Source organism: Ovis canadensis, chromosome 8 (assembly GCF_042477335.2).
Source record: "Ovis canadensis isolate MfBH-ARS-UI-01 breed Bighorn chromosome 8, ARS-UI_OviCan_v2, whole genome shotgun sequence".
Lineage (NCBI taxonomy): Eukaryota > Metazoa > Chordata > Mammalia > Artiodactyla > Bovidae > Ovis > Ovis canadensis.
In genome coordinates, this window is record NC_091252.1 from 101017957 (window position 1) to 101037966 (window position 20010).

The window sequence follows — 20010 nt, forward strand, 5'->3', positions numbered from 1 at the left end:
AATGAATAGGAAAAGTTATTGTATAATTTCCTCCATAAAAAAGGGATTACGAATGCCTGACAGCTGCACAGGTGTGAAATGTTCCAGGCAAACCTGCGCAGTCACTGCAGTTCCACAGCTTCTAAACCTACACACACCAACCCTCTAACAGCCTCCCCTCGTCGAGCCTGGGATGCTAATCCTTTCTGTCGGCAGTAAATGCAAGACTCATTATGCTGTTGCTCAGTTGCTAAGCCTTGTCCCGCAGCCTTCCCTGTCCGTCACTATCTCCCGGAGTTTGCTCAGACTCATGTCCATCCACTCAGTGATGCCATCCATCTCGTCCCATCGTCCCCTTCTCCTCCTGCCTTCGATCTTTCCCAGCATCAGGGTCTTTTCCATTGGGTCGGCTCTTCGCATCAGGTGGCCGAAGTATTGGAGCTTTAGCATCAGTCCTTCCAATGAGTATTCAGGGTTGATTTCCTTCAGGACTGACTAGTTTGATCTCCCTGCACTCCGAGGGACTCTCAAGAGTCTTGCCCAGCACCACAGATTGAAACATCGGTTCTTGGGCGCTCAGTCTTCTTCCTGATCCAACTCTCACATCCGTACATGACTACTGGAAAAACCAGAGCTTTGACTACACTCATTATAGTCACTCAGAACAACAGAATTTCCGTCACAAAATTTATGTAAAATTGCAGCATTTCTCACTGTCTGTTTAAGGTTTTGTCAGGACAAGGAAACCCTAGTTACTGCCACCTCCCTTCTACAGGAAACAGCTCACCCCATAGATAACACAATAGATTCATCTTTCTACAGAAGCACCAAAGTTTATTTAAAACCTGGGACTGTGTCCTGCTAATTTCATTTCCTGAGCCAGAGCTTTCCAGGGAAAGTTTCTTATGCTCACTGAAGGGTTTTTCAGCCCTCTGCAGTGATGAATTTAGCCAACAGAGTTAAATTGCGCAAAAACATTTACAGTACAATTTCAATTGCCTTAGGACCTGGATCAAATTTTTATTCCTGATTGAGAGTTCACAAAACACCCAGAAGGATAAAACAGACAATTAGACCACGTGTGTGTCCTTGTCTGGCCAGGATGCAAGCTGACAAGCTCCACAGAGGTCCAGGACACACACGTGTCTCTTCCCTCAGCAGTCTGACCGTTCATTCTCGTGATGGCTAGAGGACACTGGTTTGGAGGTAACGCCCCTGCGGATGCTCCGGGGACTCCAGCAGCACAGGTGCCTTTACAGGTGGAGGGGAACCACGAGGGCCGGCACACAGCCGCTGCTCAGCGCCTGTGGGCCTCTCACACCTGCCTCCCGGCTGTTCTCACACAGGCCTGCTGCTGCCCCGGGCTTCTGCTCCAGCTGCTCCCACCACCGGGAAGGTTCTTCCTCCACGGATTGCAACCCCATTTCCTTCAGGTCCTCGTTCAAAATCACACTCAGTGACGCCTTCGCAGAAGACCCTGGCTCCCTCCCTCTGGACAGAGACTTCCATTCCTCTCCGGCCACCCGCAGCCCGTCGCCTGACACTTACCGGCCTGGACTCAGTCTATCAGCCATGTCATCACTGCTGATCCTGTGCTCGAGGCCACACAGAAATGTTAATAAAAAGCCACGAGCATTGACTGGACGATGATCCTGTTAGGAATTGCTAAGCCTGCTCCTGATTTTATCCCATTCGGGCCACATCCGAAATCCTAGGACCACAGACATCTTGCTCCATTTCACTCTTGAGCTGCCCTTCACTGTTACACCATCCTGCTCAAGTTTCAGCCTACCCTCAAGAAATGCTTAGACTGTATAGTAATAAACGTTATTTTATTAGAAAAATTATAGCCTATTTAAAAAGCACGCAGGCAGATTTTAGAAAGACTGGTGTCTGAGGAATATCAGCAGACCACTGCTTTTCTTGATTCCCCAAAGCTATAAAATAAATTCAATTCAAATGTGAAGCTTTATTTAAATTTACCAGCTCATCTGGAAATAATGAAGTAGAAACCCTTGCCTTGAGCCATGTATTTGCAAAATGAGTCAGAAGAAACAACAGCCGCCTTTTGAACTCTCCAGGGGACAGAGGCTCGTCTTTCCAGGGGACAGAGGCTCGCCCCAGTGAGGCCCCGGCTGGCTGAGGAGGCGTCCAGCCGGCCTGGGCGCAGATGAAGCCTCTGCCACGCTTCCTCCTTCCCCTTCGCTTAAGAGCCAGATGCAAATGAGCAGAGGGAGAAGCAGATGCCCTCAGCGGCAGGGCAACAGGGAAACTCAGGAGACAGGTGGGCGGACCGTGGCGCGTGTGAGCCTGGGGCGCAGGGAGCCCGGCAGAGGCCGTGTGTGGCCCCAGCCTGGACGTGGAGAGCAGAGTGACCCTCCCTCCCTTAGGGAAAGAGACGGGCCAAAATCTGACTCGGATTCCCGACGCACCGCTCGGCTCCCTCTGGACGAAGCTTCATCCGTCGCTGAGCACGTCTGTCTTCAGAGCCGCCTGAGCCTGGACGCGCTTCATCGCTGAGAGGGGCCCCGCCTCCAGGCAGCACCTCGGGGGACAAAGACCTGCCCCCAGGGGCCTCTGTCCCAGCACCTGAGGACTGATGCCGCCTTCCTGGGGAAGAAGGGGGAGCTGCTGGACTGCCTGCCCTGCGGGACTTCTAGTCTGCAGGGAGCAGCACCTATGCCGTGGGGGTGTGGGCTGGCACTTGGCACACACCCAGATTCCCCCACGCCCACCCCCTATGCACACACAGAGCATCTCGCCTGCCAGCACCAGGGCCCTCAGGGGACATGGGTCATCCTCACCAGCCCCCCAAGGGAGATACTGGCAGGTGACCGCAGAACAGGAGCCAACAGCCCTGAGGCCCAAGGCAGAGACTCCCTCCAGCACCGCGCCCCCCCTCCCTGCACCCCCCCCCCCCACCATCCATTTGCAGCCTGGGCTCCTGCTGGAGGGCTGGTCCTGACAGCCCCCAACGTGTCCTCAGAGCTGAGAGACACAAGGGTGAGTTCTCCTGAGTCTGTACCATCAGCCCAGGCTCCAAGTGGGCCTGCCTTATTTTCCAAGGAGGTCGCAGAGATTGCCAAAGAAGAGAAAAAGGAAACCAGAGCTTCACTCCAACCACAAGGCAGCCAAGGGGCGGGGATACCCCCTCCCTCTCGGTGCACCCCCTGCACACCCCACCCTTACAGGGACCGCAGGACTCGGCTCCCAGACGTGAGGTGCAAAGCAGGACAAACAGAATAGGCGCAGGGGAAGGCGGCTGTGAGTTGCTTTTTAAAAAGCAGTAGTCTGTCAATTTCTCTTGCTTTTCAAAGTGGAGATGTACAAACCGCGGCATCAGAGTTTGGTCTCATTGAGTGGAGGGTATAGGACGGGGCCGTCCTCACAGACATGCAGGCCCAAGTTCGGCCAAGCTTCCTGCCTGCGGGCCGCCGGCTCCGCAGCATGCGAGCAGTTCCACAGCTGCAGGTCCTTGGAGAAGCACAGCTCTATCTGCCCGAGGAGCTGCACCTCCTGACCCTGAAGGGAAGAGCGAACATGCCTCAGAAGGCAGGCTGGAGCATCACAGTGGTTCAAAGAAGACAGAAGACAGGGCTCCGGACCTGGGATCCGGGCTCCAGGAGCGGGACCCCCGCTTCAGAGCTGAACTGGGGCCAGGGCCCAGAGGGGCGGCTGCGGCCACCTCCAGCCCCGCCCTGAGCCAGCCTGGACATGGCCGGGGAGGAGACCCCACTTTCAGCTTGGACAAAGGTGCGAGCAGACATGCCCCCACACACCACGCCTGCGTCACAATCGATGAACAGGTAAACGGCACCCTATCGCTAAATGAATTTAAGACTTCAGCAGCTGACAGAGGAAAGCACAACTCATCTGGAAGTTGGACAGGAAACGACAGCTGACAGGACTAACAGCGTGAACGCTGCGTGACATGCCCACAGGGCCCCGTCCCTGCCTCGCCGCCTTCCGGAACAGGAGCCCCGCTGTGAGGCAGCAGCTGCCAGAACGGCAGCCTGCCCAGCACGGTGTCGAACAACAGCCTGTTATTTCAAAGCGCACACACACACACACACACACACACACACGTGGACATACACCATTTGTACACCTGCACACACACACCCCCACCCCCAACACAGCTCTGCCCCTGGGAACTCCACGGTGAGCACGCGCTCTCAGAAGACTGCACGGGTCTTCTTGGTAGAGACAGAGGGGATGACAAGGCATAGCACATCTGACCTTTTCTAGCAGAAAACACTGGACTTTGGGCACGACTTTGTACACGCTGACAAGCGCATCTCTGATGTCCGACACCTGAAATCAGATAAACTGCATTAGAAATGAAATGTCAGCAGAGCAAACAAACCGTTCTGTTGTGGTCAGAAGTGACACTGGTTTACACTCGTGTGGGTGCAAACTTCTGACAGCGGCGTGCTCTCTCCCCAGAGCGCCCCTGGCTCACGGACACAGCTCGGAGACGCGGGGGATGAACTGCCCCAGCCCCGGGCCCTGAAGGAGACGGAGCAGCCCCGTAGGTCCCCCTCCAGACCGGAGTCCACACAAGCGGCGCTACGTGGGTCTCCCTTCCCTTCTCGGCCCTGATCCAGGGCCAGCATGCCGGGTGCAAAAGCAGAAGCTCTCCTGCCAGGAGACGGGAGGGCAGGCCCTGCCTGTGCTGACGCCCCGCCTCGTGCCTGCAGCACAGAGAAGCAGCTCAGAAAACACGCGCCGTGGCTGTTGCTCTGGCTTGGAATTGAAGTCTGTTCTCTGAACGTCACGTTCTGGGCAAGAAAATTCCGCTTATCCACTTAAATGTGAGTCAAGGCGACACTGAAGGGGCCCGCAAATGCCCTGCCTCCTGGGCGGATGGACAGAGGGCAGCCTGCAGTCCCTCTGGAAGGGCACTGCTCTGCCCGTCCCTACTCTCCAAGGATGGAGACGCTTGTGCTGACTTAGTCACACCAGGTCATCAGACTGAGGGCTCGGGACCCGCCGAGGCACCGGAACTCAGAATTGCTGAAGACAGCGACTTTTGGGTGTTTCCACATTCATATATGGAACAAATACGAAAACTGTCTCCAGAGTGGGGTCGCTGACTCACACTGTAAGGGCCCGAGAGCAGAGGCTTCAGGCCCGGGCGGGTAGTGACCGCTGCCTGGGGGCCAGGCCGTCCGCCCACAACTGCGCTCACACCAGGGTAAGCCTGGTACAGGCCACCTGCCAACAGGCTCTGCCGGGTTCCAATTTCTACACTTTCATCATGAAACAAAGCACAATTACATCATAAAAACAAATCTTCATTTTCTTCTTCAGGTTCATAGAACCATGCTATCCAACTACACATTCTATTAATACCAGCCTCTTAAGAGGCTGGAACACACTCCTCACTAGGAGACCACTCCAAAACCTGCTCCAAAATCATGTTTCACTAGCCTTGAGTTTACACAAAATATACAGGAAAATAAGATTTAAATGAAATCTATTTAGAAACGTAATAGTCAAGTGGGAGTGCCTGGTTTGGGTTCTTTGAAGCCAGAGTAGAGCTCACGGCTGAGGTGACACCTGGTTGTGGCTGGGCGTCCCCAGTCAGCGGATACACATTTGATAAGAAGCCAGAAGCAAGACTCACCTGGTAGTAGTGATCGGTAGATGGTTCTATCCCCAATTTTTGGAGCATGCTAAATTTTAAAGCAAAAAAAAAAAAAAAAAAGAAAGCTGTATAATGAGGGTCCGATTTCCTTTCTTGTTACTATCATGTTTCATAATACAAATGAAGACCCTCTTAAAGGGAAGTGTGCAGTTTTACTACCTGAGGCCGTAAGTACAGGCAACACGGGTGGCACTCAGGTCGCCCGACCTCCCCTCACCCTGGGCACACGAGGGCCTCATCTGGGCCCCTTTCCAGCACCAGAACCTCTCAGCACCAGTCCGGGTGGCTGCCACCAACTGGAGTGGGCACCACATAACCACCTACCCGCCATGCCTGTCCTAAAGGACAGCTAGCAGCTGATTCTGGATTCTAGGCTTATCCTAACAACCCCAGATTAGATCAATCTTTAAAATACTTTCAATGCCTTGAATCACTTTCTAAAGCACGTGGTTTTAACCTGCTCTTTGTGACCCCATGGACTGTAGCCCTCCAGGCTCCTCTGTCCATGAGATTCTCCAGGCAAGAACACTGGAGTGGCTTGCGATGCCTTCCTCCAGGAGATCTTCCCTACCCAGGGACTGAATCTGCGTCTCATGTCTCCTGAACAGCAGGCGGGTCCCTCCCACTGTGCCGCCTGGGAAGCCCAGTGGTTTATAACACAGAGCAAAACAGAAAGGATGTGTTTTGACGCCTTAGCTTTAATTTTGTGAGCACTGAGATTTTTTATTTTCCTTGGAGAAGCTGGGAGACTCTATGACTTCTCTACAGCGGTTCTACATAGTTCCCATCAGCCACTCAGTGGGCAGGAGCGCCCTTCCTCGGCAGGTCCCAGGGAACATACTCCAGGGAGGCCAAGACTCAGCCCGTCCACCCCCGTGGGCCTGGCTGACGCTCCAGGGGTCCCAGAATTCAGCAACTCTGCACTTGCGCATGTGTATGGAAAGCCACGCAGATTCAGGAAGGGTAGCCAGGAGGTCCTTAGTAAGTAGTTGTTAGCTGAAGGGACGTATTATTCAAATATTTGACCTTGAAACTTTCAGCGTAAGCACATACTCTCCTTTTCCTGCTGGATTCAATAAAACCTGGACTGCAGAGTCGGCCGGACTCACGCTGCTTATGAGCCAGGACCGTGAGGTCTGTGCTGGTGAACGGGGGGCGCCTTCCTCCCCGGAGTCTGATAAGAGGGAGGTGCCTGGGGGTCTCCCGCATGGGCGACTTCTCCCAGGACCTGTGTGATGAGTCCCTTGAGTCTCTGAGTCCACTCCATGCAGTCAGGCCCCCAGGGGTCTGGAAAGGCTCTTGGGAGGAGGTGTATGTTTCTCAGCACGACTCCGCTGCCTGGTTCCCGGGACCATGGTACCTGAGGCAGGGATGCTGCGCTGGGCAACTCACAGCCCCGTTCATCCCCAGGACTAAGGTGTGGGTGTGCAGCGACTTGGGAGAGTGGGGCGTGGGAGGGGAGCCTACAGGCCTGGGTGTCCCACCTGGTCAGGGCCAGCGCCTTGTACAGATCCAGGCTCTTGCCAAAGTACTTCCTCTGGGAATTGAGGGCATCCAGCTGGGCGGCACAGGTCCCATGCTTCTTCCACTCATGGCTCCTGTAAGGGTGTGTTTAAAAAAAAAAAGCAAAACTCTGGTTAAAAGGTAATCTTGGAGAAGGAAATGGCAACCACTCCAGTACTCTTGCCTGGAAAATCCCATGGATGGAGGAGCCTGGTGGGCTACAGTCCACGGCATCGCAAAGAGTCGGACACGACTGAGCGACTTCACTTTTCACTTTAAAAGGCAACGACACCACCTCCCAATAAGCCACTCGCACGGCTGCTCGTGCAGGGCATCCGGGCAGGAGGCAGACTGTCATTTTCACAAAGCGGGAAGGACAGACGTCCTCCTCTCAGCACAGGCCCCAGGCCCCGCCGGGCCCAGTCGAGCACCACCAGCCCTCATCAGTTTTCTCCAGGCCTTCCTCCGCCAGGCGGCTCCAACTCGCTTCTGAGATTAACAACAAACCCAACTGAGAAGACACGATCGCCGCTGTTCAGGCTTCACAGGATGACATGGCTCCGGGTGTCCTCCCGGGGAGCCCCAGCTGGACAGCAGGGGGCGTGACGGGCGCGGCTGGACGGCCACGCCTCAGCCACTGGCGAGAAAAGGCAGGCTCACACATCACCAGCACGGCCTGAGCCGGTTCCCCGAGCTCACTGCAGCGTAGACGTCATCTACAGAGGCGACTGCACAGAAGCGGCAGCCCAGCCAAATGCCCGCAAACAAGCAGTGATTTGTACTGAAGAAAAACACCACTACTGATAATAAATGCTCGTGTTTTACTGAAAATTAAACCGGGTGGCTCGGTGGTAAAGAATCCACCTCCCAGTGCAGGAGACATGGGTTCAATCCATGGGTCGGGAAGATCCTCTGGAGAAGGGAATGGCAACCCACTCTAGTATTCCTGCCTGGAGAATTCCACGGACAGAGCACAGGCAGGTTACAGGCCGTGGGGTCGAAAGAGTCAGACACGACTGACCACAGCTGCACGCAAAGGTTTGCAAAACGCTCGCCCGCTCTTCACTCGAGCCGCACAATGCCGCAAAGTGAGGACGCGACTGCCGGCTTACAAGTGGGGACACCGAGGCTCCCAGGGGCCAGCGAGCAGCCCAGCTCCACGGCCGCCCAGCCAGGCAAGCCCGGCCTGCCTCAAACTATGCTCGGCGCCCTTCCAATGCCCCACGCTGTCAACCAGTCAACTGCCAAACACGGATTACACCTGCCTTTAGGATGACTGACAACTTGCCAGTTCAGAAGCTAACCATGGTTAGCATGGAAAGCCACACGGGCATCAGCTTTATCAACGATTAATTCACAAAGATTTAATAAAGACAGTCACTCAAGTGCTCAGAAGGCACCCACATTGCAGTCTCACAGAAGCACAACGTAAACATCACTGAGTCCTCGGTAGCATCACCAGGGAGTAGTCCTGAGCAAGGGCAATGGCTGTGAGCTACCAGTCTCCCGGGCCCAGGAAAACCATGAAAGGGAAAAATGAAAGTGAAAGTCGCTCAGTCGGGTCTGACTCTTTACGACCCCATGGACTACACAGGCCGTGTAATTCTCCAGGACAGAATACTGGAGTGGGTATCCCTTCTCCAGCAGATCTTCCTGACCCAGGAATCAAACCAGGGTCTCCTGCATTGCACGCGGATTCTTTATGAGCTGAGCCGCAAGAAAACCATGAGGAGATATTAATAACATGAATAATCAACTTTCTTCATCTACAATAGCACCTACAGTGAATTATTTCTTAACTTTCTAAATTCTATGAAGTAGAAAAAGGAGACTCTTTTCAACTAGCTGAACGTGAAACTGAATTATGGGGGCCTCAGTTTCTGCACAACAGGGACAGTCATTCCAGAATCTTCCACAGAAGGAGCTGGAGAAGTCAGGGGCGGAAGCAGTCACACATGCCCAAACCGCTCCTAGCATGTAATAGTCAAGAAACGTCCACTGTTGTTTCCAGAGCAAGTTAACTCAACAGATGTTAGAGATGACCAAACTCTCGTTCTTTTTCTTGTTGTTTAGATGCTCGGCCGTGCCCAACTCTTTGCAACCCCATGGACGGGAGCCCACCAGGTTCCTCTGTTCATGGGATTCTCCAGGGCAGGAATACTGGAGTGGGTAGCCATTTCCTCCTCCAGGGGATCTTCCCAACCCAGGGGTCAAACCCACATCTCGTGCATTAGCAGGCTGATTCTTTACCACTTAACCTGCTGGGAAGTCCTTCTTTTTCTTACAAGAATCAGAAACCAATAACACCCCTATTTTGCAGATGGTCATGTACACAGTATTTTTCAGGATGGCTGGTTCTGTTAACAGATTTAATCTTAGGGAACTATCTTGAGCACCAGCCGACACCAGGACCCTCTCCTCTGCATACACGATTCCCATTTAAGATTAAAGAGAAAAGTTTTCTGACATAAGCCTCCTCCTTAAGGACAGGAGAGGCCAGGACACCTCTGTGGACATTTGATCCAAGATAGCAAGGCGACCTAGGCAATAGCCACCCTCGGGCAATAATCAGTGAGCCGGTAAGCACCCGGCCACATGAGCACCATCTCCACATCCAAAGGCACGAACGCTACCTTCGTCATTTAGAACAAGCTTCTAAGTGCATCCTTTAAACACCCAACCTGAAAGGTGCATCGTTTTGCCCTTATTAGAACACAAGCCCAAGTGTGTGCTCTGCCCACACCACCTCATCAGACGCTGAAGGACTCGCCCCACCGAAGGCCATCTTTGTGTTGCGTGTGTGCGTGTTAGTTGCTCCGTCCTGTCCGACTCTGCAACCCCATGGACTGTGGCCCGCCAGGCTCCTCTGTCCACGGGGTGCTCCAGACAAGAACACCGGAGCGGGTTGCCATGCTCTCCTCCAGGGGACCTTCCCGACCCAGGGATCACGCCTGTGTCTCTTTTTGCTCCTGCACTGGCAGGCAGGTTCTTTACCACTGTGCCACCTGGGGAGATGCCTTGTCTATGTTTAGTGGTATGTTTTTAAGCTTTGGCAAAAACCTGACTGATTCTACCTGAAATATTCTAACTACTGAAACCTCTTCTGTTTACTTAGTCACCGAAGAGTTTTTATTTTTAAGTACACCATGAAGTGCTCAAAGTTTTTTTTATTGTTTTTCACTATTTCAACCCATGTAGGCCACAGTCTGTTCTGAAACCACTTTCCAGACCTCAGGTCGCTCAGAGCCAGTACTGGAGACGGGGACTGTTCGTCTCCCAAACTTTTACAGCCTCCGGACCCAGAGCCGTGAGTGAACCACCTCCCAGCCACACACCCTCGAGTGAACTCGCAATCCGAACACCCACGAGCCAGGAGGACAGAGGTCACTGTCACTCTGCTTTGTTTCAAAAAGCTCTTCTCCAAAATTTAACTCCTCCAAAAGACTCTTGAGAGTCCCCTGGACTGCAAGGAGATCCAACCAGTCCATCCTAAAGGAGATCAGTCCTGAGTGTTCATTGGAAGGACTGATGCTGAAGCTGAAACTCCAGTACTTTGGCCACCTCATGCAAAGAGTTGACTCATTGGAAAAGACCCTGATGCTGGGAGGGACTGGGGGCAGGAGGAGAAGGGGACGACTGAGGATGAGATGGCTGGATGGCATCACGGACTCGATGGATGTGAGTTTGAGTGAACTCTGGGAGTTGCTGATGGACAGGGAGGCCTGGCGTGCTGCAGTCCATGGGGTCGCAAAGAGTCAGACACGACTGAGCGACTGAACTGAACTGAACTGAACTGACAGAAGAGTCTACACAAATATACTTCCAAGTTAAGTGAATCACTTTGGCCAAAACCTGATTCACTGTGAGATGAATTATAAATTGCCATCCTGCAGTGAGGGAGGGCTTCCCAGGTGGCGTCAGTGGTAAAGAATCCACCTGCCAATGCAGGAGACCCGGGTTTAACCTCTGGGTCCAGAAGATCCCCTGCAGGAGGCCATGGCAACCCACTCCAGTATTCTTGCCTGGAGAATCCCACGGACAGAGGAGCCTGGCGGCCACAGTCCACAGAGTCACAAAGAGTTGGACACAATCGACGTGACTTAGCACGCACACAAAATGAAAGCGTAATGGATTAGAAAGCAAGTTTCCAGAGTCGCTTCCCCTCGCCCTCACTCCTCATCCACTGGAGGACCGCTCCAAAGAGGGTGCGGCACACGCGAGGCCGCTCCAGCTCCGCAGCCTCAGGACCCCGGCTCCCCGGTCCCACCTCACACCTGGGCTGTGGGGCCCGAGACGGGCCTGGGGACGCAGACTCACCAGAACTGGTGGCTGTAGTTGGACGGATGCAGCAGATCGGGCCAGTACCTCCTCATGTCTGGCAAAAGGTCCTGCACGTAAAGACAGCAATGATAATAAATCCACGTGAGGCTTGACAACTCAAACCTAGAAGGCAGACCTGATAAACGGACACATTAAAAAAAAGCAAACAAAACTGAGCTCTGAGAGTTAGTAACACTCAGGTGAGTGAAATGACTCAGTGCATTTTGCACAACCTGCTTCTTAAGACACATGTAAAAGTGAAGTCTGGGGAATCGTGAAAGCGTGTGTGAAAATATAAGCTCTGATGGTGAACAGCTAGACAGATCATGTCCACCCACACAAGGGAGTATTATTCAGCATTAAAAAACCCACAAAAGTATCAAGCCACGACACCGGCTTCCTTCTCTCTCCAGCTTGAATGTTTCCAAAGACTACGTCTGCATCTTACTCAGACACACAAGCCTTAAGCAGCACACAGGACTCAGGAACACTGCCCGGGCCCACGGCTCACCCCCAGCCACACTGGCTTTCTCCCAGCTGCTTCAGAGCTCCGTCCTACCCTGGGGCCTCTGCACAGGCTGCTGCCTCTCCTGTCTCTGGTTAAGCTGGATCCCAGCTCACCACTACCTCCTCCGGAGAGCTGGGTCCAGGCCTGCCATCCTCAGCTCTGACTACCCTCCCCTCCAGGCACCCAGAGGGGACACCTGTCCCGGCTCCTGGCTGCAGGCAGGGGAGGGGGGGGCTGGAGACCACACCTGGTTCTGCCTGGCCCCTGGCACAGTGCCCGATGCGCTCCTGGCATGAGAACCTGTGACTGGTTTGGACGCGATTACCTCGTCCTTCTGGGGGCCGTGCAGTCCTGGGAAGGGCCCACAATTCTGGCAAATCCCAAGTCTGCTCCACGTTTTCAGAGAGGTCTCAGGAACTCGCAGACCCTGCCCGCTAAGTCCAGGTACGAAGTCACGAGTCCCTGACAGTTGACCGCCACACACGAGGGGTTGTCAGCATCCCATGGAAAGCTGCGCTCATGTGTGTGTGCGTGCGTGTGTGTGTGTGTGTGGCTACTACCAGCTCTTGTAACCGCAGCGCCCAGAGTTACTCTGCAATACAAGTCTTTGTCCTGGAAAGGCCCATTCTCTCTTCCCTGCTCACTGGCCCCATCGAGAAGCCCACCCACAGCCAGAAAGGATGCCCTGGGGGCTAAGGCAGTCCTGCATGCCAGGGCGGTACACACGCCTGAGCTCATGCCCAGTGGGCAGGGGGCTCAGACTAGGAGCCATGGGCCACAGGCTAGAGCCAGGGCCGGCCTGCTCAACCCTGCCGCCCCTCACACATCGCTGCAGCCCATCAGGCCCAGGGCAGAGGACTTACTGAGACACAGCTCATCCTTAATCCATGGGGCTGCTTTAGATGCCCATAAACGCTGGTGAACACACTTCAAACACAGCTTTGAGGGCACACCTGGAGGAGGAGCGAACCTTTCGGGGACTCTGCGGTGGGAACACTATTAAAGTTAGTACCTTGATCTCCTTTGGATTAAAGGGCCAGGATCGGTTACACACTTCACTTTTATCGGGCCTTGAAATTAAGAGTTGAAAAAATAAAGAGAAATTAGTCTTGGTCTGGCTGGTTCCAAATGGCATGAGAAAACACTCGAGTTGTGGTCTGGAGAGAACGAAAGGGCGTGAGTCACGCTTGGGCACAAGCGGGCACTACTGGAGTTCCCTTCAAAGCGGAAAGTTGTTCCAAACTTCAGGCACAGCGCCAACAGGCTTTCCCACACAGGAAGTAAACAGACAGCCCAGTAGGAGGCGACCCAGAGCTGGGTCAGTGGAGATACCTGGCCAGGTTCTGGCGCTTCCCTGATGATTCTGTGATAAAAGTCTGTCTGCAGTGCAGGAGACCCAGGTTCGATCCCTGCACTGGGAAGATATCCTGGAGAAAGCCATGGGAACCCACTCCAGTATTCTTGCCTGGAGAATACCGTGAACAGAGGAGTGTGGCGGGCTACAGTCCACAGGGTTGCAAAGAGTTGGACACAACTGAGCAACCAACACTTTTTGAGTTACTTGCAAATCTCCATTCAACAAGCATATGGAGCACTGACAGAGAAATTGGTCTTGGTCTGGCTGGTCAAGCATGAGAACTGAAAGAGGTTCCACCTCTTTAAAGGTGATGAGGGTCATGGATACAAGGTACGTGTCATGCTCAGGACGTGCCTGGTGACGACTCAAGGCTGGCTGCGGGAATGTTTTAGCACAGAGCACGTATCCCCCGACTTGTGCCTGATCCTGTCCTCACGCGCCCAATTCTGGACAGGTCCACGCTCCATCTCCACGTGCAGCTTAGATCACGAGGGACCAAACCTGCTTTATCCAGCCTGGCCCAGCCCCTGAAACCAGCCCAGTTCCCCACAGAGCTGGGTGCCATCCCTCCAGCTGGAGGGCGGCCGAAGGCACCAGTGAAGTCACAGAAAACCAGAGGTGGGATGAGGCCCGGTCCTCAGGCCCCTGTTTAACCAGCAGTCCACTGACCCTGTCCCCGAGGGACACCAGGGCCAGCAGGAGCCAGGACTGCCTGCCTCTCAAGGGAGGGGGAGAGCCTGTCACTCCCTCTGGACAAACAAACGCACACGGTTTGATGTCCTGAATACAGGCGCACACCACAAAAAAAAACCAAGCTAAACAGGCTGCAGGCAAACCCAGAAGAAAAAATCTGGGTGTCTGTGGAGTGTGTATACTGCGGATACAAATCACAGATGTATAACGTACATACATTTATTTTTATGCATCTACTTATTGGTTCCAAAAGAAAAAATGAGGAAATTAAAATTCAGTGATTGAAAATGTACCCAGAACCCCTAAATGCATATTTAAGCTGGACTGTTATCGTCCCACCAAAACAGAACTCAAGGACAGCAGAAGGCAGGTCATGTTAGGAAGACTAAAGGTGTTTCTCAACAAGCTTCTGGCCTGCTGAGTAAACTCCTAAGAAATCTCCAGCATACACGTCTGCACAGAGTGAAGCCAGAACCCCAGGTTAGCCAGCTTCTGGGGCTGCTCAAGTTTGAAATGCAGGAAGTACTTGCCATAGTCCGTGTATGGTCCAGTAATTCGGAGGGTCTTTGCAGTGACTCTCAACTTCCTATGAAGAAAAGATGGGACAAGTGGTTTCTTGTTTATTACATACACTCAGCAACCTTCCTTTCTTTCGACAAACATCAATGAAATCCTAACACAAAATAAATTCGGTGATAATTTACGATAAACAATGTTCATGAGGGTACCACACGGGGTGGGGGCTGGATGTTTTATTTGAAAAAGGTGAACCAAAAATTTGGAAAACAGAATTTAACAGCTATTTTTTTAATGTGCCTGAAAATTAAGTCTATCTGATACAGGCACTCATAGTTCAGTGCAGTTCAGTCACTCAGTCGTGTCCGACTCTGCGACCCCGTGAACCACAGCACGCCAGGCCTCCCCGTCCATCACCAGTTCAGTCGCGTCCGACTCTTTGCGACCCCATGAACCGCAGCACGCCAGGCCTCCCTGTCCATCACCAGCTCAGTCGTGTCCAACTCTGCGACCCCATGAGTTGCAGCACGCCAGGCCTCCCCGTCCATCACCAGCTCAGTCGTGTCCGACTCTGCGGCCCCGTGAACCACAGCACGCCAGGCCTCCCCGTCCATCACCAGCTCAGTCGTGTCCGACTCTGCGACCCCGTGAACCGCAGCACGCCAGGCCTCCCTGTCCATCACCAGCTCAGTCGTGTCCGACTCTGCGGCCCCATGAACCGCAGCACACCAGGCCTCCCTGTCCATCATTAACTCCTGGAGTTCACTCAGACTCACGTCCATCGAGCCCGCGATACCATCCAACCATCTCATCCTCGGTCGTCCCCTTCTCCTCTTGCCCCCAATCCCTCCCAGCATCAGAGTCTTTTCCAATGAGTCAACTCTTCACATGAGGTGGCCAAAGTACTGGAGTTTCAGCTTTAGCATTATTCCTTCCAAAGAAATCCCAGGGCTGATCTCCTTTAGAATGGACTGGTTGGATCTCCTTGCAGTCCAAGGGACTCTCAAGAGCCTTCTCCAACACCATAGTTACCCATGAATAATTTTCTTGTCATGCAATCAAAAACTGGGAACCAGAGGCTGACATGGCACCCAGGCGCATTCAGATCTGTTCAGGCACCAGGTTCAAATGCAGTAATGCAATAATAAGCACTGAGAATCTGGAGCCAACAAAAATGCAAGATGAGAGTCAAACAATTAACTCATGGAGTTAGTTTACAGGAACCTCCAACTTGTTTCGCTAAAATGGATCTTTTCCGAAATAAATAACCATTAAGAAACACACCTCGACTATCAGGTGGTGGCATCAGAACTTGGGCCCAGTGCCCACAGTGAACAAGCGAGGGACAGTACACGCTGGGTGTGGTGAGGAGCCGGCTCACCCGCAAGCCCTCCTGCTTAAACCCCTTCTGATGTGGGAGGCGCTTCTCTGCATGGCTGGTCTGGAAATGAGGGCAGGCCTGGTTTAGGTGACGGCAATATCTGACGTCAGAAGGCTCAGACTAGGGGCAGAGGGCAGGATGACCAACCGCCCCCTGCTCCCATCCCCAAGGAAACACAGTCCAAAGCAGGCAGGCTTTCCCGCGGCAGGAGGCAGTGGAGGGCAAAGCCAAGCGCCCATGGGGGCTTCCCTACCCCAGCTCTTCACCCAGCGTCTTGGATGAGCCTTTGGTGGGGGGAAACTGGGGTCAAGGTGCAGCTTTCCAAGGGGGCATGAGCCAAGGGCCCCTGAGCAGAGGACAGACCTGCTCTGGCATCTGTGACGCCACCTGGTTCTCAGCACAGGGCCCCTGGCCCCTCACGCAGGGCCTCTTGGAGGCACGGTCTCAGCTTGGGAGAGCTCGGCCTCGAGGGGCGGGTGGGCCAGGGGCTGGGTCAGTGAGAGGCGCTGGGGAGGAGCCTGCACGGGACCTCCTCTCCGTGGGCATCACCAGTCCCGCTAGAACTCACCTGGCACACGGTCGCAGGCCAGTGGTGAACCATGATTAGTTTGCTCCACTCAAGGTCATCACTGTAAAAAGACAAGAGCTTACTCTATAACTTGAGTTACAGAAAAATTAATTCATCCATTGATCATTCAATAAACACTGAATGCCAGCTGCAGGCCAGGGGCTGCTGCTGCTGCAGGGAGGGGTCTGCGTCCCCAGGCTCTGCTGTGGGCAGGAGTGGGCAGCCGGGTCCCCAGGCGCTGCTGCTGCTGCTGCGGGGAGAGGTCTGCGTCCCCAGGCACTGCTGTGGGCAGGAGTGCGCAGCCGGGTCCCCAGGCGCTGCTGTCGGCGGGGAGGGGCTCACTGAGAGGACTGGGGGGCCAAGTCCTTACTCTCTTGCAGCGCCAGCCAGTGAGGGAGACAATGACTACGGTGACTGAGAAAACACAGAGGGCATGGCCTGGGGACAAGGGTAATAGGCTTGTCTGGTGGGGTGCGTGCTTCATGCTTAGTCATGTCCGACTCTGGACATGACTGGAGTGGGTTGTCATTTCCTTCTCCAGGGGATCTTCCCGACCCAGGGATCGAACCCACGTCTCTTGCACCTCCTGCACTGGCAGGAAGACTGTTCACCACCGCGCCACCTGGGAAGCCTGGCAGGTGGGGAGGGGGTTGGGATTCTGGACCAGGCAGCCGGGAAGGCTCTGCAGTGAAGGGCTGGTCAGAAGGCTCAGGCGGGACAGATACAGACCAATGAGCCTTTAGCAGCACGTGCGACGCCCACAAGCCTGGAAACACAGTGGCTCCTCTAGCTCATCGGGCCACAGAACAGCACCCAGGGCTGCACAGGGCCTGGCACCACCCCAGCCACTGGGATCTTGTTCTCTGCAGGATGCATGACTTGGGAGCCTAAGGACTTCTTCCAATGTCCCCATGAAACCCATCTGACCCTGAGACGTTCCATAAGGGGCTGTGGAGTAGCATTCATACATCCCTCAGCAGAAGCCCTTCCACTAGGCTGGCAAGGCTTGGCACACACAGAGATGGGGGCAGAAAGGTTGGCCTGTAGAAATACTCACTTTCCAGATGGAAAATATCAGTAGCAACAGGGCATATAACTCAAGCAGGCATGTCATTCAGGATAGATGAAATTTTATTTTATTAGGATAGATGAAATTTTAGAAGAAGCAAAAGCCAAACAGAAATAAGTTCTTACATAACAGTTCTGTAAATTACTGAGTACTGTTTAATAAGCAGAGAATTCACAATATTTGAAAACTTTTCTCAGACTGAACTAATGAGCAAATGCTCAGTACAAGAGAAAAAAGAGCATCAGTGCTGGGAGAAGTGCTGCTGCTGCTGCTGCTGCTGCTGCTGCTGCGTCGCCTCAGTCGTGTCCGACTCTGTGCGACCCCAAAGACGGCAGCCCACCAGGCTCCTCCGTCCCTGGGATTCTCCAGGCAAGAACACTGGAGTGGGTTGCCATTTCCTTCTCCAATGCGTGAAAGTGAACAGTGAAAGTGAAGTCGCCCAATTGTGTCCAACTCTTAGCGACCCCATGGACTGTAGAAGTGCTTTTTTTCCCTCGGTATGAAAACCTTATTTCACAAAGGTGGAAACCGAGGCTGGAAGAGTAGGCAGAGATCAGGAAAACTAGACCAGTTTACAATAAAACTCAAGACTCAACAATGTCTGTAATACAATTACCACATATCACCCCGGCTAAAGAGTGCTGTTAGTGTAAGAGAGAGATCCTCTCCAATCAGTGGAGACGCTGACTGCGCTGTAGAGAGAAAAGCCTCCCAACCAGAGGCAGGGGGCCTGGGAAAACCCCGCTGACCCGTGAGGCCCTCAGGCTCTGAGTCACCCTCGTGGTCTCGAACCCCTGCCTTGCTCGCCAGTTATTTCAGTTGTGCATGACAAGTATGCCAGACACGTGGACTAAGTTACATAACTGGATATGTGAACACATGTTGCATCTCTGGAAGTCCACAACTTGCAGTCCCCCTATGGAGGGGGCCTGCTGCATTGATCACTGTAGGCCAGGCGTGGCTCCGAGCACGTTCAGTACTTTCACTGATGCCTCCTGGCACTGGCGCTAGGAGGCAGGTGCCATCACTCTGGGGACTTCGGGCTGAACAGCCTTGGTGGAGGGCTCTGGATCACACATCTGGATGTGAGCCAGCAGTTCACACTCAGTCCGCACTCCACACTACCTCTCTGGTGAACCGCTCTTAACTTGAGGGCAAGGCTTAGTTATTTAATGCAGCCCGTTTTCAGAAAATAACACTTTCTTGGAAAACTGAAATTTAATGTTACCTTTTAAGGTAAATGATAAAACAACGATGGTTCATTAAAAACGAAAACTGAACTTTTCCCACGCCTGCAAGTGAAGTATGAACTCCTTCTATTAACAAGATCATTATCCAAATAAAAGAGAAGAAAATTCAAATCTGGTACTCAGATCTCTGTCTCCTCTACAGAAGCATAATGCGAATCCTCTCCCAGAGCCCCTGTTTACTCCTAATTCGTCGGTTGCATAGGAAAGAATGGAAAGAGGGAACGAGGGGGAGGGGAGGGAGGGCGAGAGAAAGAAACTAGGAAAGAGGAACCACGACCACTCCACCAGGATCGCACCGACCCTGGTCGGAATACGCGCGTGCGCCGTCCCTAGAGCCGCTCGCAAGTTCGGGCGCCCGGGTCCACCCCCGTTTCCCCGCAGACCCGCGCCCCGCCAGCAGCTCACCTCCTCCAGAGCCCGCGCGCGCCGCCCCGGAGCCACCCCGAAGCTCGGGCACCCGCGTCTCCCTACCCCGCCTATCCCCCGTTCCCCTGCAGACCCGCGCCCCGCGCCCCTTCGGCGGCTCACCTCCTCCAGAACCCGTGCGCGCCGCCCAAACAGCTCAGCGCCAGGCACAAGGCGCCCAGGAAGGCCGGGGAAGTCATCCGCCGCACACAGGAGGACCCCGCGGGGTCGCCAAGGCTCCGTCTCCCGAGGGCGCGAGGCCGCGTCCGGCGCCAGGCCCTGCGCTTCCCTGAAAAAGGAACAGACGTCGCTAAGCTGACGGTGCGCCGGGCCGGCGGCCGGCGAGCAGGGCGGCTAACCCCAGCCCACCGCCGAGCCCCGCTGCAGAGGCCCGGAGGCCCGGGAGCCCGGATCCCCGCAACACAGTGGACTCGCACCCCGCCCACCGGCCACCCGGAACCTCGGGGCCCTGCCGCCTCACCAGGTCCGCCAGGCGCACACGGCCGCCGGTCCGCTAGCACCGCGACCCTCGCTACCCCGCGAGGCCCGCTGTCCGAGCCTCTTCCAGCGCATTTCCGCCCAGATGCCCCAACGCCACGCCCCAGCCCGGGACACGCCCCCGTTCCGGCCACGCCCCCGGCCCGAGACACGCCCCCAGGCTCAGCCACGGCCCGGGCCCCCAACGCCACGCCCCTGGCCCGGGCCACGCCCCTGGGCGACAGGCGGGCGCCGGGCTGCCTAGAAGCCCTGGAGAAGCCCGACGCCACGCCCCTTCTGGAGGACACGCCTCGCCCAGAGGGCACGCCCCGCC

The 20010-nt window shown here is 54.5% G+C and overlaps 1 protein-coding gene across 1 annotated transcript; it reads right to left on the reverse strand.

Moving 5' to 3' along the window:
• Window positions 1-792: 792 nt before the first annotated feature.
• RNASET2 (ribonuclease T2) lies at window positions 793-19917 on the reverse strand. The gene is made up of 11 exons (XM_069599321.1): window positions 19681-19917; window positions 19323-19488; window positions 16476-16536; window positions 14541-14596; window positions 12973-13030; window positions 11450-11520; window positions 7114-7227; window positions 5609-5657; window positions 4219-4293; window positions 3312-3501; window positions 793-2589 (listed from the first exon to the last, which is right to left on the reverse strand). The coding sequence occupies exons 2-10, from the start codon at window positions 19397-19399 to the stop codon at window positions 3319-3321; spliced, it is 744 nt and encodes a 247-aa protein (XP_069455422.1). The 5' UTR covers window positions 19400-19488; window positions 19681-19917; the 3' UTR covers window positions 793-2589; window positions 3312-3318.
• Window positions 19918-20010: the final 93 nt, after the last annotated feature.